Raw genomic sequence first — 17,000 nt, 5'->3', positions numbered from 1 at the left:
TTTTGCTAACACCTACTTACTTTATGGACCGGAAGAGTCCTTGAGCCAAAATAGCTCGGCGGGTACTTCCGGGACGGGAGACCTGCGTTCCGGGAGGGTGCTGGAAGGAGAGGGAGAGGCGGCGGCGGCGGCGGCAGTTGGAGGATGAAGAAGGAGCATGTGCTGCACTGTCAGTTCTCCGCGTGGTATCCACTGTTCCGAAGCCTTACCATCAAGAGGTAAGGCAGTAGGGGTTACGTTGGGGCGATAGGCAAAAGGGAACTGCGACATTTTGGGCGAGTCCTAGCTCCATCAAAAAAAAAAAAAAAAAATGCAGGCCTTCTAGCGATTGGATGGGAGCGCCAGTGCCGAGAATTCGACTTCCTAGTGGTATTTCGCGGGGTGGGAGTGGGGGGATTAATGAAGTCAGACCTTGTTTTCTGTGTCTGGTGTTGCGTTCAGGGGGTGTGCTAAGGGAGGCAGAAGGGCATGTCGCGGTTCAGTGAAGGTCAGAGGCGTGGTGACTGGTGGATTAAGGTAGTTCAAGGCTTGGAAGTTCACCATCACTGCTTTTAGAATTGCCAGAGAGGGGACGTGATCGGGAGAACTGGGTAGTCCGGACTTTGCCACGCACCATCCCGCCGGTGGACTTAATTGCTTTCAGTCTCTGTAAAATGAGAACAGTGATACAGACCGTACCTGAAATTCTTTGAAGCTCCAGTAAGATAGTGTGCATGGAAAGCATTAGTGTAGTTATATATTGTTAGGGTTGGTATGTACTGTGAGAGGAAGCCATTCCTGGAAAAGGAGTAGAACAGTATTTGTTTTCTAGTTCTCTACCATACAACAGGGAATCCGTCCCTGGTTTGCAGGTCAAACAGAGGAGTAACTGTTTCATCCTTCACGGGGTCATTCAAGGTAATAGAGACAAGGCAGCTAGGCGAATACCCCCAAATGTTCATAAGCAATCGTAACATCTGGAGAATGATGAAGTAGTAGGTTTTCACTTACTAGATCACAGAGCTGCATATTCATGGGCAAGATTTTCTGTATTTTGCCCAGTCGCCCTTTAGGCCTAGATTATCACGTATTTAGGTATCACCTGTCCTTTTCTGATTTTGTCCTCTTGGTGCAGAGTGTGAATACAGAGAGGAAAACATTTTTTGAAAACCTGAGGGATTGGAAGAGCCTAAGGAGATTATTCAGAGGATAGTTCTTTTCCATCCTGTTATTCATACATTGGATGTGCTTCTAGTTGGAGGTTAGAGCAGCTCAAAGGAAGATAGATCATCCTTGCATTTGAAGGTGGTTGAAGTCACACCAAAATGAAAGGAAGAGCTTCAACAGCAGCAGTGGACATTACATCCTCGCGTAGAAGTTATCTTCCCTTAGGATATTCCAGCCCTTCGTTACCTTGTGTAATTGAAATAGGCTTTGGGATGATGCTAGAGTTATTTGTGTTGGTGTGACAGAAGGTATATTTGTGAACCTGTCAGACATTTCACATTAAGTTCACTTAACTGACCTGCAGTCTCTGCAGGTGCCTTTTGTAACCTCTGGTGGAGTTTTCCTTTGTTTTCAACAGTAGAGTGTAATGGTTAAGAATTGGATTCTGGAATCAGGGCCATCTGCCTAGCTTTGAATTTTGGTTCCACCAGCATCTTGAGCAAATTGCTTAATCTGTCCAAGCCCCATCTGGAAGTTTAAGAAAATAATAGGATTGTCATGGGAATTAAATGAGATAAAACATTTAAAATGCTTGCCACAGTTTCTGGCATGTAGTAAACACACAGAAATGCTGCTTGTTATTACATTTTGAATTTAATCAAAGCTCCATTGAAGCAAAATAATTTTAAAATGTGTACCATTCATAGGAAGCTGAGAATGAAAAATAAACCAGGAGGTGGGAACTGAACTATCCACAACTAAACTGTGTGGCCTGAAACCGTTCTTTACTCTGTCTTTAAACTCTTTCTTCAGAGGCGCCTGGGTGGCTCAGTCATTGGGCGTCTGCCTTCGGCTCAGGGCATGATCCCGGAGTTCTGGGATTGAGCCCCACTGGGAGCCTGCTTCTTCCTCTCCCACTCCCCCTGCTTGTCTCTCTCTCACTGGCTGTCTCTCTCACTGGCTGTCTCTGTGTCAAATAAATAAATAAATAAAAATTTTAAAAAATAAATAAATAAACTCTTTCTCCAGTCTGTTTAGTTCTGTGGTGATATCCCTGGAACCTAACAGTATGATAGGATATCCCTCCACAACCTGGGCCAGTCTGGTGGGGCTCTGTTAGCTTTGTCATGGTCATTGTCAGCTTTAATGCTGAGATGATATTCTTGTTATTGACTCAGCATTATTTTTCAGTGTTTAGTAATCATGGTTCAGAGATGATTAGTTGGGTAAGAATACAGGTTTATTTTTTGACAAGTTCTAGAACTTTTGACTCAGGCTTAAGAATCATAAGCTAGATGACTTTGGGCCCCTTTACCTTTCTAAATCTGTTGCTTTCCTCAAATGTAAAGGCCATATTAAATAATCTTTTAAAGCCTTTTTTTACCTTTAAAATTGTATTAGAATAACTTGTCTGTATGTGCATAATTATATTCACTTGAATAGGATATAGAATAGGATGTTGAATATATAAAATATTGAATAGGATGTAGAATGGGATCAGTACTTTGTCATTTAATTCTTTTACATCTGTCAGTCAGGCCTCATTGGATTCTCCACCTGCACTTGGATTTCAGTGGCCAATTTAAGCTCTTTTCTGACGGCCTCGTTAGCTTTGTGAAAAGCTTGCCCGGCGATGACTTGTTTATGGCCTCAGTCTTTCAGGCACGGTTCCTTCTTCTTCTGAATTTTGGTAGCACTTGGTACATCCTCACCTGGGACAGCACTTAACATGTTGTACTGTGATTTTTTTTTTCTTTTGTATCCCCCCCCCCCACTTTGAGTTCTTAATTATAATCACTTTGGTCTCCTCCTTGACTTACGTAATGTAATGCATGATACCCTCATTAGGATGACCTCAGAACTGGGACTGTAGAACTCAGTGACCTATGAGAAGTAAGCAGAATCTTAACTTGATGTCAGCTAATATCTTTAAGAATTGAAGACCCTCCAGTAGAAAGAATATGCAAAGAATTCAGAATAGAATCCAACAGTAAACAGATGTTTTGAATCCAGTCAAGGGGTGATGCAACCTTGAGGGAAAGTTCAGCTTCAAAATCAAACTTGAGAATTAGTGTCACTCAAAAACAAGGGACGTGGACTCTGAAATCATTGATTTGGGGGCTTAGAGACATGACTAGCAGGAAGAAGGGCTCTGTGTGCTTTCATTATGGTCAGGAACACCACCCTAGATGTCTAGGAACTGGCATCCCTGCCAGTATTTCTCGGGCTCAGGCCCCTGAGAAGATAAACTTCAAAAATTCTCTTGGAAGATGCGTAAGAAAAATTTTTCAAGTTTTTAGGTAGTATTGGAATGTGTGCAAGAACCTTAGATTGACTGCACTTATGGTTTAGTTTGCTGGCTTCATTATGAGGTAAATATTTGGGAAACCTTGTTTGTGATTAGACAATGACATATTTAAAAATAAAATTGAATAGATTCTTTTGATAATAGAGTTAAAAATTTCAGAGCAACTTTTAAGTTTCAAAGGCTCACTTGAAGTTGGTTAAAATTTAGCAGATTTACAAATAGAATAGTAAGATCAGGTGGTTGACCTTAAAAGCCTGAAGGACTGGGCTTTTGAATATAAAATTATAAATTCTGTGGATCAGCTGTTGGCCTTTAAAACTGAAATAGCCCATGAATAATGTTTTCTGTGTACAAAAACCATTTTTAATTTGCCAGAAAATAATTAGATGATGCATAAGTCAATGACATTCTCTTGACTCCAAGAAAGCAGCCCATCATTTCTTTTCACCTTTTAAAGAATAGATGCCTCAAAATAATAGTGTTACTTTTAGGTTAGGTACCTGTGGCAGAATTGCTTGATGATTTATTATTACAGAGTAAAAAACAAATGATCTCATGAGATTTTGAAGTGAGTTCCAGTTATGGCTTTGCCATCCCTTAATTATCTGAAACAAATTAAACGAAAGCAGCCTTATAGCTCTGGTAGTCATTTGAATGGAAGGCGACCAAAACACACCCAGACACATCATGAATTCTTAACCTTTTATGCTTGTTGCTAACCAAAGAATGGTTTCCAGATCTTAAGTCCGCCTCTGCCCTCTATCTTAGAAGATGGTCAGGTATTGTTTCTGCCTTGTTTGCTACATTACCTGTGTTGCTGCAAATACCTGCTGGTGTCTGATTTCTTAAAGACATAGGTACTCACTCAAAATTCTCTTGCACTTATGCCTTTCCTGCTGTAATTTCATACTGGTCCTTTGGATTGGGTGGTTTTGTTTCTTTACTATGATTGTGGTAGTACACGAGCCAAAGTTAGTTTGCCACAGGATTTATTCATATTATTCGAATTTTTAGTGTGCTGCTACCAATGTACATCATTAACATTTCCCACTTTATATTAAAAATAGAGGGAGCAAGTAATTAAAAAATTGAGTTTGTTTTTTTTTTCTCTCTGCTTATGATGGGTCTTTTAAAATGATGCCTTTTTGGTAATTGCTTTTTCTTTTTCTTTTTTTTAAGCGTAATTCTTCCACTTCCTCAGAATGTGAAGGATTATTTACTCGATGATGGAACTCTGGTGGTTTCAGGAAGGTAAAGTATGCCAGAAAAAATTCTTGAAACTTTATCATGAAGAAAAGTGATGATTAAATCTCGATAATTACCATGTAAAATAAATACATTAGCTTTGGCACCATTCTCTCCCTTTTTTTTTCCTAGCTAAAATTATGTCCTGATCTTTGTCCTGTATTTCTTGTCAGTGCTCAATTAATAAGATTCAGATATAGGAGAGTTAAGATGGTGGAGGAGTAGGGGACCCCTTTTTCAGCCGGTCCCCCTGAGTTGAGCTGGATAGGTACCAGACCAGCCTGAACATCCACGGATTCAGCCTGAGACGCAGGAAGATGCATCTGGATCTCTACAAATGAACATCTCCAGCGCTGAGTATTAAGGTACGAAGCAGGGAGCTGTGAAACCGTGCACAGATATCGGAAGATAAACAGAAGGGGGAGGGAGCCGCTGTGTTCGGGCGCCGGGAAGCGGCAGCCACCTGCATGGGGGGAGCGGACGGGCTCTCGGACTGGCACCCACGAGAGAGCGGACTGAGACCGTGAGCTGAGCTGGGAGTGCGCGCCACCAGGCTTCTCACGGAACTCCGGAATCCCAGTGAGCTCACTGGATCCAGACTGAGGCCGTGAGCCGGGAACACGCACAACCAGACTGAGGGCCGGAGCTTTGGAGTGCGCGGGGGGGGGGGGGGGGGGGGGGGAGGCTGGCGGTGTTAGAAACACAAAGGACAGAGACGCGCCAGCCCTGGAAGTGAGGGCTGGGACTCCGGGTGTGGGGCGCACATCCCGGGACGCTGCAGGGTTGAGCAGCACCAACAGAAACGGAGTTAAAGTGGCCAGAACATCAGTGGAGAACGGTCCACGATCCCTCTGTTCTGAGACAGGCTGAGATTTGGCCACTGCTGCTCTGACTCTCAGAAGAGGCACAGCAAACCGCCAGGGAAAGCCACCAGAGAACAAAAGCCTGGAAATACCGGCTCACAGTGTGCCCATCCCCATCCCCCCTCGCAGGGGACACAGAGACTCTACCCAAACAGGGTTGCCTGAGTATCGGCGCGGCAGGCCCCCTCCCCCAGAAGGCAGGCTGAAAAATCAAGAAGCCCACATTCCTAAGATCCCTATAAAACAAGGGCTCACTGCCTGGGTCCCGATCAATAATTTGGGCTCTGGACAACCCGGCAACCTCTCCTCATCAGAATGACGAGAAGGAGAAGTGCCCCCCAGCAAAGAAAAGACAATGAGTCTGTGGCCTCTGCCACAGAACTAATGGATATGGATATAACCAAATTATCAGAAATGGAGTTCAGAGTAACAATGGTCAAGATGATGTGTAGACTTGAAAAAAGTATTAACGAAAATGTTAATGAGAATATAGAATCTCTAAGGGCGGAAATGAGAGCGATTTGGCAGAAATAAAAAATTCTATGAGCCAAATGCAGTCAAAACTAGAGGCTCTGACGGCCAGGGTGAATGAGGCAGAAGAACGTATCAGCGAATTGGAGGATGGGTTAGTAGAAGAGAAAGCTAAAATAGAATCTGGACTCAAAAAAAATCCACGCTCAGGAATGTAGGTTACGGGAGATTACTGACTCAAACGTTCCAATGTCAGAATCATTGGCATCCCCAAGGGGGTGGAGAAAAACAGAGGTCTAGAAGAGATATTTGAACAAATTGTAGCTGAAAATTTCCCTAATCTAGCAAGGGAAGCAAACATTCGTGTCCAAGAGGCAGAGAGGACCCCTCCCAAGCTCAACCATGACAAACCTACGCCACGTCATGTCATAGTGCATTCGCAAATATTAGATCCAAGGATACAGTATTGAAAGCGGCCCCAGGGCAAAGAAATTTCTCACGTACCAAGGCAAAGGTATCAGAATTACGTCAGACCTGTCTACACAGACCTGGAATAAGAGAAAGGGTTGGGGGAGCATTTTTAAAGCTCTTTCAGAGAAAAACATGCAGCCAAGGATCCTTTAGCCAGCAAGGCTGTCATTCAGAATTGATGGTGAAATAAAGACCTTCCAGAATCGCCAGTCATTAACCAATTTCATAACCACGAAACCAGCCCTACAGGAGATATTAAGGGGGGTTCTATAAAAGTAAAACGGCCTAAGAGTGGTACAGAACAGAAAGTCACAATCTATAGAAAGAAAGACTTTACTGGCAACATGGGCAGCATCATTAAAATCATATCTCTCAATAATCAGTCTCAATGTAAATGTCCTAAATGCTGCCATAAATGCCACAGGTTTGCAGATTGGATGAAAAGACATGACCCATCCATTTGCTGTCTACAAGAGACTCATTTGGAACTTAAAGATATATCCAGACTGAAAGTAAAGGGATGGAATACCATCTTTCACGCCAATGGACCTCAAAAGAAAGCTGGGGTAGCAATTCTCATATGAGTCAGGTTGGATTTTAAACTAAAGACTATAGTTAGAGACACAGAAGGGCACTATATTATTCTTAAAGGATGTATCCAACAAGTGGATATGACAATTATAAATATATATGCCACCAACAGGGGAGCAGCAAGATACACAAGCCAACTCTTAACCAGAATAAAGAGACATATAGATAAAAATACGTTAATAGTAGGGGACCTCAACACTCCACTATCAGCAATAGACAGAGCACCGGAACAGAAAACCAACATAGAAACAAGACCTTTGAATGCCATACTCGACGAGTTGGACCTCATAGATATATATAGAACACTACACCCCAGAACCAAAGAACACTTATTCTATTCTAATGCCCATGGAACATTCTCAAGAATAGACCATGTTCTGGGACACAAAACAGGTCTCGACCGATATCAAAAGACTGAAATTATTCCCTGCATATTCTCAGACTACAATGCTCTGAAATTGGAACTCAACCATAAGAAAAAATTTGGAAGAAACTCAAACACTTGGAGACTAAGAACCATCCTGCTCAGGAATGACTCGAGAAACCAGGAAATCAAAAATCAATTTAAACAATTTATGGAGACCAAGGAGAATGAAAACACAATGGTCCAAAACCTATGGGATGCTGCAAAGGCAGTCCTAAGGGGGAAATACATAGCCATCCAAGCCTCACTCAAAAGAATAGAAAAATCTAAAATGCAGTTTTTATATTCTCACCTCAAGAAGCTGGAACAGCAACAGAGGGACAGGCCTAATCCACGCACGAGGAAGCAGTTGAACAAGATGAGAGCAGAAATCAATGAATTAGAAACCAGAAGTACAGTCGAGCAGATCAACAGAACTAGAAGCTGGTTCTTTGAGAGAATCAATAAAATTGACAAACCGCTGGCAAGACTTATCCAAAAGAATAGAGAAAGGACCCAAATTAATAAAATTATGAATGAAAAAGGAGAGGTCACGACCAACACCAATGGAATTGGAAGGATTATTAGAAACTTTTACCAACAGCTATATGCCAATAAATTAAGCAATCTGGAAGAGATGGAGGCCTTCCTGGAAACCTATAAACTACCAAGACTGAAACAGGAAGAAATTGATTTTTTAAACAGGCCAATCAATTATGAAGAGATTGAGTCAGTGATAAACAACCTTCCAAATAACAAAACTCCAGGCCCGGACGGTTTTCCTGGGGAATTCTACCAAACATTCAAAGAAGAAATAATACCTATTCTCCTAAAGCTATTTCAAAAAATAGAAACAGAAATAAAGCTACCAAACTCATTCTATGAGGCCAATATTACCTTGATCCCCAAACCAGGCAAAGACCCCATCAAAAAGGAGAATTATAGACAGATTTCCCTAATGAATATGGACGCCAAAATCCTCAACAAGATCCTGGCTAATAGAATCCAACAGTACATTAAAAGGATTATCCATCATGACCAAGTGGGATTCATCCCTGGGATGCAAGCGTGGTTCAACATTCGCAAATCGATCAGCGTGATACATCATATCAACAAGAAAAGACTCAGGAACCATATGATCCTCTCAATTGATGCAGAAAAAGCATTTGACAAAATACAGCATCCTTTCCTGATTAAAACCCTTCAGAATGTAGGAGTAGAGGGTACATTTCTCAATCTCATAAAAGCCATTTATGAAAAGCCTACAGCAAATATCATTCTCAATGGGGAAAAGCTGGAAGCCTTTCCCTTAAGATCAGGAACACGACAAGGATGCCCACTCTCACCACTATTATTCAACATAGTACTAGAAGTCCTTGCAACAGCAGTCAGACAACAAAAAGGGATAAAATGTATCCAAATTGGCAAACGAGAAGTCAAAATGTCTCTCTTTGCAGATGACATGATACTCTATATGGAAAACCCAAAAGAATCCACTCCCAAACTATTAGAAGTTATAGAGCAATTCAGTAATGTGGCGGGATACAAAATCAATGCTCAGAAATCAGTTGCATTTCTATACACGAATAATGAGACTGAAGAAAGAGAAATTAGGGAATCCATCCCATATACAATAGCACCAAAACCCAGACGTTACCTTGGAATTAACTTAACCAGAGATGTAAAGGACCTATATTCTAGAAACTATAAATCACTCTTGAAAGACATTGAGGAAGACACAAAAAGATGGAAAAATACTCCATGCTCATGGATCGGAAGAATTAACAGTGTAAATGTCCATGCTACCCAGAGCAATCTACACTTTCAGTGCTATCCCGATCAAAATACCGAGGACATTTTTCAAAGAACTGGAACAAATAGTCCTTAAATTTGTGTGGAACCAGAAAAGGCCCCGAATCTCCAAAGAACTGTTGAAAAGGAAAAACAAAGCTGGGGGCATCACAATGCCGGATTTCAAGCTGTACTACAAAGCTGTGATCACAAAGACAGCATGGTACTGGCACAAAAACAGACACATAGACCAATGGAACAGAATAGAGAACCCAGAAATGGACCCTCAGCTCTTTGGGCAACTTATCTTTGATAAAGCGGGAAAAAACATCCGGTGGAAAAAAGTCTCTTCAATAAATGGTGCTGGGAAAATTGGACAGCTACATGCAAAAGAATGAAACTTGACCACTCTCTCACACCATAGTCAATTAATAAGATTCATAATTGGATACTTCCTCCTCTAGTAGTCACCAGTTATGAAATTGGGCAGTTCTGTCATCTTTTCCTTGAGAAAATAGGTATGATGATAAGTCTTCCTTCTGGAGTTAGGGAAAGGGTGGCGGGAGGAAGAGGGCATGGTATGACCCTTTGAGTTCCTTCACCTATTTTTTTTTTTAAGTGTATTTATTTAAGTAATCTCTATACCCACTGTGGGGCTCAAAATCATGACACTGAGATCAGGCGTTGGATGCTCCTCTGATTGAGCCAGCCAGGCGCCCCAAGATACTTCAGCTCTTAAGATAAAAATTGTCCGTTACAAACAGACAGCTTCACTAGGTGTATCATATAATTCCTTAACTTTTTCTTTGCCCACGGTTAACCCCACTTCTACCTTCTCTGTTCATATAGTTCCTTTCTTCATAAAGGGAAAACATTGCTAAGCTTCAGTCTTTTTAGTGCAAACTTGAAAAAGTTTAAGAATCATAGAATTTAATGAAGTTCCTATTTTTTCATTCAGGATTTTTGCTCAGAGGTCATGTCACCCAAGTGCTCATCCCTCACTTGCCTTTCTAAAATAGCCTAACAGGAACCCTTGCTGTACTGTACTCCTTTTTTGTAGGATTCTAGGTTGAAAATCATTTTCCCTTGGAATTATTACAAAAATTTTTTATTATGGTAAAATACACATAGCACAAGATTTACTGTCTTAATTATTTTTAAGTGTACAGCTCAGTGGTACTAAGTACGTTTATAATGTTTGCAACCATCATCACCATCCACCTCCAGAACTCTGTTCATCTTGTAAAGCCAAAACTCGGTCCCCATGGAAACACTGACTCCCCATTCCTCCTCCCACTAGCCCCTGGCTACCACCGTTGTACTTTCTGTGCCTGTGATTTTTGAGTACTTTCATTATCTCACATGGGTGGAATCGTGCAGTATTTGTCCTTTTGTGACGAGCTTTATTTCACCAGCATGATGTCTTTGGGGTTTGTCCGTGTTATGGCTTGTGTCAGTTTCTTTCCCTTTAAGGCTGAATCCTGCTCAATGGTATACGTGGGCACATTTTGGTGCTTTAATCTTCACCCCCTTGCCTCACTTTATTTTTCTGCATAATACTTCTGTCCATCTGACATAATTCCCATAACTGTCCTGGTATTCGAATGTTGGCTTCATGAGAATTAGGTCTTGGACAGTTTTGTTCCTAGCTCTTGGAACAGTGCCTGATACATCAGAGGTGCCCGATAGACATTTGTTGGATGAAGGGACTTAGAAACTTAATTAGAATTGTATATGTTTTCAATAACACTAATTTTTTAAAAGATATATTTATTTATTTTAGAGAGAGAGTGTGCGTGCAAGGGAACCGGGGGCACAGAGGGAGGGGTGAGAGAGTCTTAAACAGACTTCACGCTGAGCACAGAGCCTGATGTGGGGCTTGATCTCACGACCCCAAAATCACAACCTGAGCTGAAATAGAGAGTCGGACGCTCAACCAACTGAGCCACCCAAGCGCCCCACAGTAACACTAATTTTACAGCCCCCCCCCTTTTCTTGTCATGAATTTTCTGTGTAGCTTTCTGGATTATATTTCTGTTTTTGGTATTCTCAGCCTCATAATAACTTGAAAATTATTAATGGAGAGCCTCATTAACTTGGAATAATTGCAGGATAAGGAAATAGAATAGTGAGCCAAGACTCAGCTTTAGGATACTTAAAGACATAATTTTATTCTCAAATCTAGAACTATAATGAGGTCAGATAAATGGGTCTATAAAGAAAATGATTTCTAACATTAGAAAGTACTGGATAGATTTCTGTACTGTTAGCATATTGAAGAGCCCCTGTATTGTTTTTCATTGTCCAGATGTTTGTGGGAGCTTGTGGCAGGCCCTTTTAAATACTGTTAAATGGCTCTGTGCGGCACTCTGCTGCACGGTAATGCACAGATCAAAGAGGGACCCTGCCCTTTTGGCATTGACGGTTCAGCTTCATATTTTGTGGGAGCTGATAGTGCTGGTCCTTCCATCTCACTGCCTGCTGTCAAATCGTATCTTTGTAATGTGCCTCATTTTCCCTGTCTGCCCGTAAATGGGATGACTGACATCCTAGAACTTATCTGGGTTGTTATGCAAATGAGAAGAGATCATATGTAAAATGTTTCACCCAGTACTGGTATGTTGTATGCTATTAGGAAACATTAACTGCACTCACCATCATCATCGATCTCAGTCCGAACATTAACCAAGCACACCAGTAAAGGTGTCAGTGAAAATTGTGATGAGACATTAAATCACTGTGGGTGATTTAATCCTGGCTAAGGATTACAGGGAATACTGAAGTAACCTAGGAGCCTCTGAGACAGGAAGTTTGGGTGGAAGGTAGTCAGTTGATGGGTGGAGGGAGGAATCTTGAGGCTGAGGGAACAGCATTAATGAGGGCTCTGAGACGTGGAAGGTCTTGACCTGCAGGACACTCTAAGGGGGTCATGTGGCTGGATGTGGAGGACTGAATGGTGCAAGAGTTGGTTGTTGCCATTGGAGAGGTGGTAAGAGGTTGTGTGGGAGTCCTGTTAAAGATCCTAGAATTTATTCCGAGATCAGTGGGAATGCATTGAAGAGCTCTGAGCAAGAGAGTGACCCTAGCAGGTTTCAGGTTTTGAACTAGGACTGGTTACCATGTGAAAATGGAAAACCGATTAGGAGGATACTGCATTGGATCAGTGTGAACTGACAGTGGCTTGAACTATGGTGGTGACCCTGGAGGGGGAGAAGTGAATGGATTTGAGATGTCTTGGAGCAGCTGCACCTTCAGAACTTGGTGACAGAGAAGGTGCTGGCAAGAATCACCCTCTCATTTCTGGCTGAACAGCTGGATGAATGAAGATGTCATTTGCTCAGGCTGAGAAAAGCCTTTGATTTGAAAAGGGCGGTTATTTTATTTTATTTTATTTTATTTTATTTATTTTATTTTATTTATTTTTATTTTATTATTTTATTTTATTTTTTTAAAGGTTTTATTTATTCATTCAACAGAGATAGAGACAGCCAGCGAGAGAGGGAACACAAGCAGGGGGAGTGGGAGAGGAAGAAGCAGGCTCATAGCGGAGGAGCCTGATATGGGGCTCGATCCCATAACGCCAGGATCACGCCCTGAGCCGAAGGCAGAAGCTTAACCGCTGTGCCACCCAGGCGCCCCGAAAAGGGCGGTAATTTTAGATTGGATTCCTTTTCTAGGTAAAAACTTGAAAATTATAGGTACAATTTAAATGAGGGACATTTGCAGTAAAGTGCACAGATTCTGAGTGTAATGTTTGGTGAGTTTTGATAAATACATACACCTGTTTCATCACCTCTTCCATAAAAAATACCAAACATTTCCACTCCCCGGGAAAGTCCCTGCTGCCCCTTTTCGGTTGATCCTACCTACCTCCCCCAGCCCAACCCCAGGCAAACACTGGTCCGATTTAAATCTCCATACCTTAGTTCTGCTAGTTCTGGGACTTCAGGTAAGTGAAATCATACAGTATGCATTCTTTTCTGTCTGGCTGCTTTAAGTCCACATGATGCTTTTGGGATTCATCTGTGTTGCTGTGTTTCATTGCTAAGTTGCTTTCTTCAAATGTGTCTTTTTTTCTTTTAAAGATTTTATTTTTTTTATTTTTTATTTTTTTTAAAGATTTTATTTATTTATTCATTCGACAGAGAGAGAGACAGCCAGCGAGAGAGGGAACACAAGCAGGGGGAGTGGGAGAGGAAGAAGCAGGCTCATAGCGGAGGAGCCTGATGTGGGGCTCGATCCCAGAACACTGGGATCACGCTCTGAGCTGAAGGCAGACGCTTAACGACTGTGCCACCCAGGCGCCCCTATTATTTTATTTTTTAATCTATGAATATATTTTTTAAAGTTTTTATTCAAATTCCAGTTAGTTAACATACAGTGTAATATTAGTTTTAGGTGTATAATATAGTGATTCAACACTTCCATACATTACCCAGTGCTCATCATGACAAGTGCACTCCATAATCCCCATCACCTAGTTCACCCATTCCCCCCCCCACACCTCTGATAACTATCAGTTTGTTTTCTCTATTGTTAAGAGTCTGTTTCTTGAAAAATGATGGTTAGATGCCTTGGAGTAGGTGGCAGTGCCATAACCATACGTGTGTGTTGTTAGGCCTGAGAGTCTCTTCCATCCTTGTAAAGGGGAGTGCTAACCTTCTCAGTTCATACAACACTTGCTCTCCTAATCTGTTTGATGTTCCAGTGAAGAGCGGGGGAATAAAAAAAACAAGATGAGAGGACCCTGTGGAGCTTTAATTTATCCAAAAATAACATAATTTAACCTAACCTAAAGGGATAGTAAAATTTTACGTGGGTTAACAATTTTGGTTGGGGTGACCTTGGAGAACAAAAACAACCTCCGAGCGATTAAAATCTAGACTCACTAGTGACTATATCAGTTATCACTTATTGATCCAAGGTATTGATCAACAGAACAAGTTACCCTGTGGATAACAGCACACTCCTATTCTAGAGTTCATATCAGCAATTGGATTCATGGCCTCGGATCAGGACATCCTAATGGTTTTCATTTGTTCAACAATTACAGTCCTACATGATCTGAGTTCAGGCCAGAGTAATCCAGGTTGGTTTCTAGCAGTAATTTCTCCCCGAGTCCAGATAATAACAGGTGAATGAGTGTGTATTTAATGTATTATTTATAGAGTACCATAACTGCATCTATTACTAGGTGAACATTTTTTTTTTTTTTAAAGATTTTATTTATTTATTTATCTGACAGAGATAGAGACAGCCAGTGAGGAGGGAACACAAGCAGGGGGAGTGGGAGAGGAAGAAGCAGGCTCATAGCAGAGGAGCCTGATGTGGGGCTCGATCCCACAACTCCGGGATCACGCCCTGAGCCGAAGGCAGACGCTTAACCGCTGTGCCACCCAGGCGCCCCTAGGTGAACATTTTAGCTCCTTTGTATGGAATGTTTCCCTGCATCAAAGGATACAGTATTATAGTTACAGATAAATAGGGTGGAGTTAATGAACCAGAGTTGCTGAATATTCTTTTTATTGTGAGTAGGCCAGTAGTGAACTACTACTTGTTATTTGTAGATACTGAGATAGATCAGTTAGGCATCTTTCCTTAGCATAGACTATGGGAATATGTATGACTTGGTTTTGTTTGGTAAGATCGATTCTGAAATGGGAGGGAGTAGGAGCAATATGAATGCTTAGACATTCTATCATGTGTAAAAGATGCCCCCGCCTCATTGTCAAAGCAATACTTGCTCATTATAGTAAACTTGAATACTACAGAAAATATAAAGAAGCAGAAAAAAATCACTTATAATTCCACCACCTAAAAGCAAATGCTGCTCAAATATTGGCACATCTTCACTAGTCTTTTTAAACACATTTTTTAGCCTAAGTTATGAGCATACTACATATATAATTTTATGTTCTTTTATCATTGAACACCATAGGATAATTTTTCCATGTTTTTAAAATGGAATAAAATTGTTTTTAAGAACTGCATAATCTCTGTGTGTATGCACTTGCTATTTCTGGTCTGATGTCATTGTTGGACATTTAGGTCATTTACAACTTCACTGACAAATAATTCTTCAGTGAACATATTTTTGCATGGAACACTGTTTGCATTTAGGATTATTTATGTGCAATAAAAATCCCAGGCTCTAGTCATAGAGCAAAGGTTATAAAAATTTTTAAGACTCTTGACCAGGGGGTACCTGGGTGGCTCAGTTGGTTAAGTGTCTGCCTTCGGCTCAGGTCATGATCCCAGGGTCCTGGGATCCAGCCTGTGTCAGGCTCCCTGCTCAGCAGGAGTCTGCTTCTTTCTCTCCCTCTGCCCCTCCCCTGCTCGTGTGCTCTTCCTCTCTCTCAAATAACTAAAAAAAATCTTAAAAAAAAAAAAAAAAAGAAAACTCTTGACCAAATAGCTTTCACTAACCATTGTACCAGTTTATGCTCTTAATACTAGTGTATTAGGGTGCCTATCTCAGAACGTGAAATTCTTATTTAAATACTTTCCTCTGGTTTCCAAGGTAGTTGTTACAATAAAGAAATTAAAAGGCAGACCAAGCCTCAATATAATTTCTACAGTTTCATCTCGCATGAAGTGAATGTGGTCTTTTTGCTCTTCCAGCTCTTACTTCATCTCCTTAACCTGCCATCCAGCATTCCCTGTGTTTGCTTCCTGGGTCAGTTGGGGTGACTTTGGTCTCAAGTAATAGAATATCTGCTGTGGTCCAAGTGTTTGTGTGGCCCCCAAAGTCATATGTTGAAATCCTAACCCCCAAAGATATTTGGTATTAGAAGGTGGGACCTTTGGGAGGTGATAAAGTCATGAGGGTGGAGGCTTCATGAATGGCCTCTCTGCCCTAATAAAAGGTGCCCCAGAGAACTCCCTTGCCCCTTCTGCCATGTAAGGACACGGCAAGAAGGTGGCCATCTGTAGCCCGGAAGAGGGCTGGCACCAGCACCTGACCCTGCAGCACCCTGATCTTGGACTTCTAGCCTCCGGAACTGCGAGACGTAAATTCCTGTTTATACCTGGTGTATGTTATTGTGTTATAGTGGCCCGCACAGACTAAGACAATACCCAGTTTTAAACATGGCTTAAATAAGGAGGCAGATAATTTATTTCATTAGAAGCCCTAAGGCATGGTAGTTATTAGAAAGTATAGTAGTTCAGTGATGCTAGGACTCAAAATCAGCTTCTCCGTGAATTTCTTGATTTTCCTCTCCAGAGTCTAGTTTCACCATAGTCCATTCAAGGATCATGTCCTCACACTATCATATCCAGAAATCCTGTCTCATGTCCCTCTTTAAGAGCAGGGTAGACTTTCTCAGGAGCTCTCTGGCCCTTGTTGGTCAGGGGCGGGTCCCTCACTGGCAAGGGGGATGGAATAGCCATGAGTGGTGGATTAGTCTGTACGTACTGTCGTGGCTGGGGAGAAGTCCATAAGGCACAGGGGCACTTAGTTTCTGAACATGTTGGAGGTTTTATGAACAGAGAAATGGGAAAGTGGCTATTGGGATCTGCCATAGCACTCTATTCTTCATGTCTAATCTCCCATTACCTCCACATAGAGGACATTTTTTTCACTCCAGACTTTCAGTTCTATAAGGTGTCTTGTTTATACTTAGAACTTAAAAAAGAGTCTGGGCTCAATAAGTATTTGTTGAGTGATGAATAAATGAACATGATTACTTCACTGCAGTAAGTTCTTCTG

At 41.5% G+C, this 17,000-nt stretch overlaps 1 protein-coding gene and 1 non-coding gene across 3 annotated transcripts in view; one reads left to right on the top strand and one right to left on the bottom strand.

The window, feature by feature from the left end:
• The first annotated feature begins 82 nt into the window (after window positions 1-82).
• CDC123 (cell division cycle 123) overlaps window positions 83-17,000 on the top strand; it is a 59,137-nt gene continuing 42,219 nt past the window's right edge. For both annotated transcript variants that reach the window (XM_087857713.1, XM_045793931.2), the window contains exons 1-2: window positions 83-218; window positions 4,634-4,705. In XM_087857713.1, the coding sequence (XP_087713839.1) occupies window positions 145-218; window positions 4,634-4,705 (146 nt within the window). In that variant the 5' untranslated portion in view covers window positions 83-144. The remainder of the gene's footprint in view (window positions 219-4,633; window positions 4,706-17,000) is intronic.
• LOC123790000 (U6atac minor spliceosomal RNA) lies at window positions 13,843-13,968 on the bottom strand. The gene has a single exon (XR_006778978.1). It is a non-coding gene; the product is annotated as a U6atac minor spliceosomal RNA (small nuclear RNA).

This window comes from Ursus americanus, chromosome 31, assembly GCF_024610735.1.
Source record: "Ursus americanus isolate L20-20 chromosome 31, mUrsAme1.1.p, whole genome shotgun sequence".
Classification (NCBI taxonomy): Eukaryota; Metazoa; Chordata; class Mammalia; order Carnivora; family Ursidae; genus Ursus; species Ursus americanus.
Note: the sequence above shows the minus strand (reverse complement) of the source record. Positions and strands in the feature narration are given on the sequence as shown.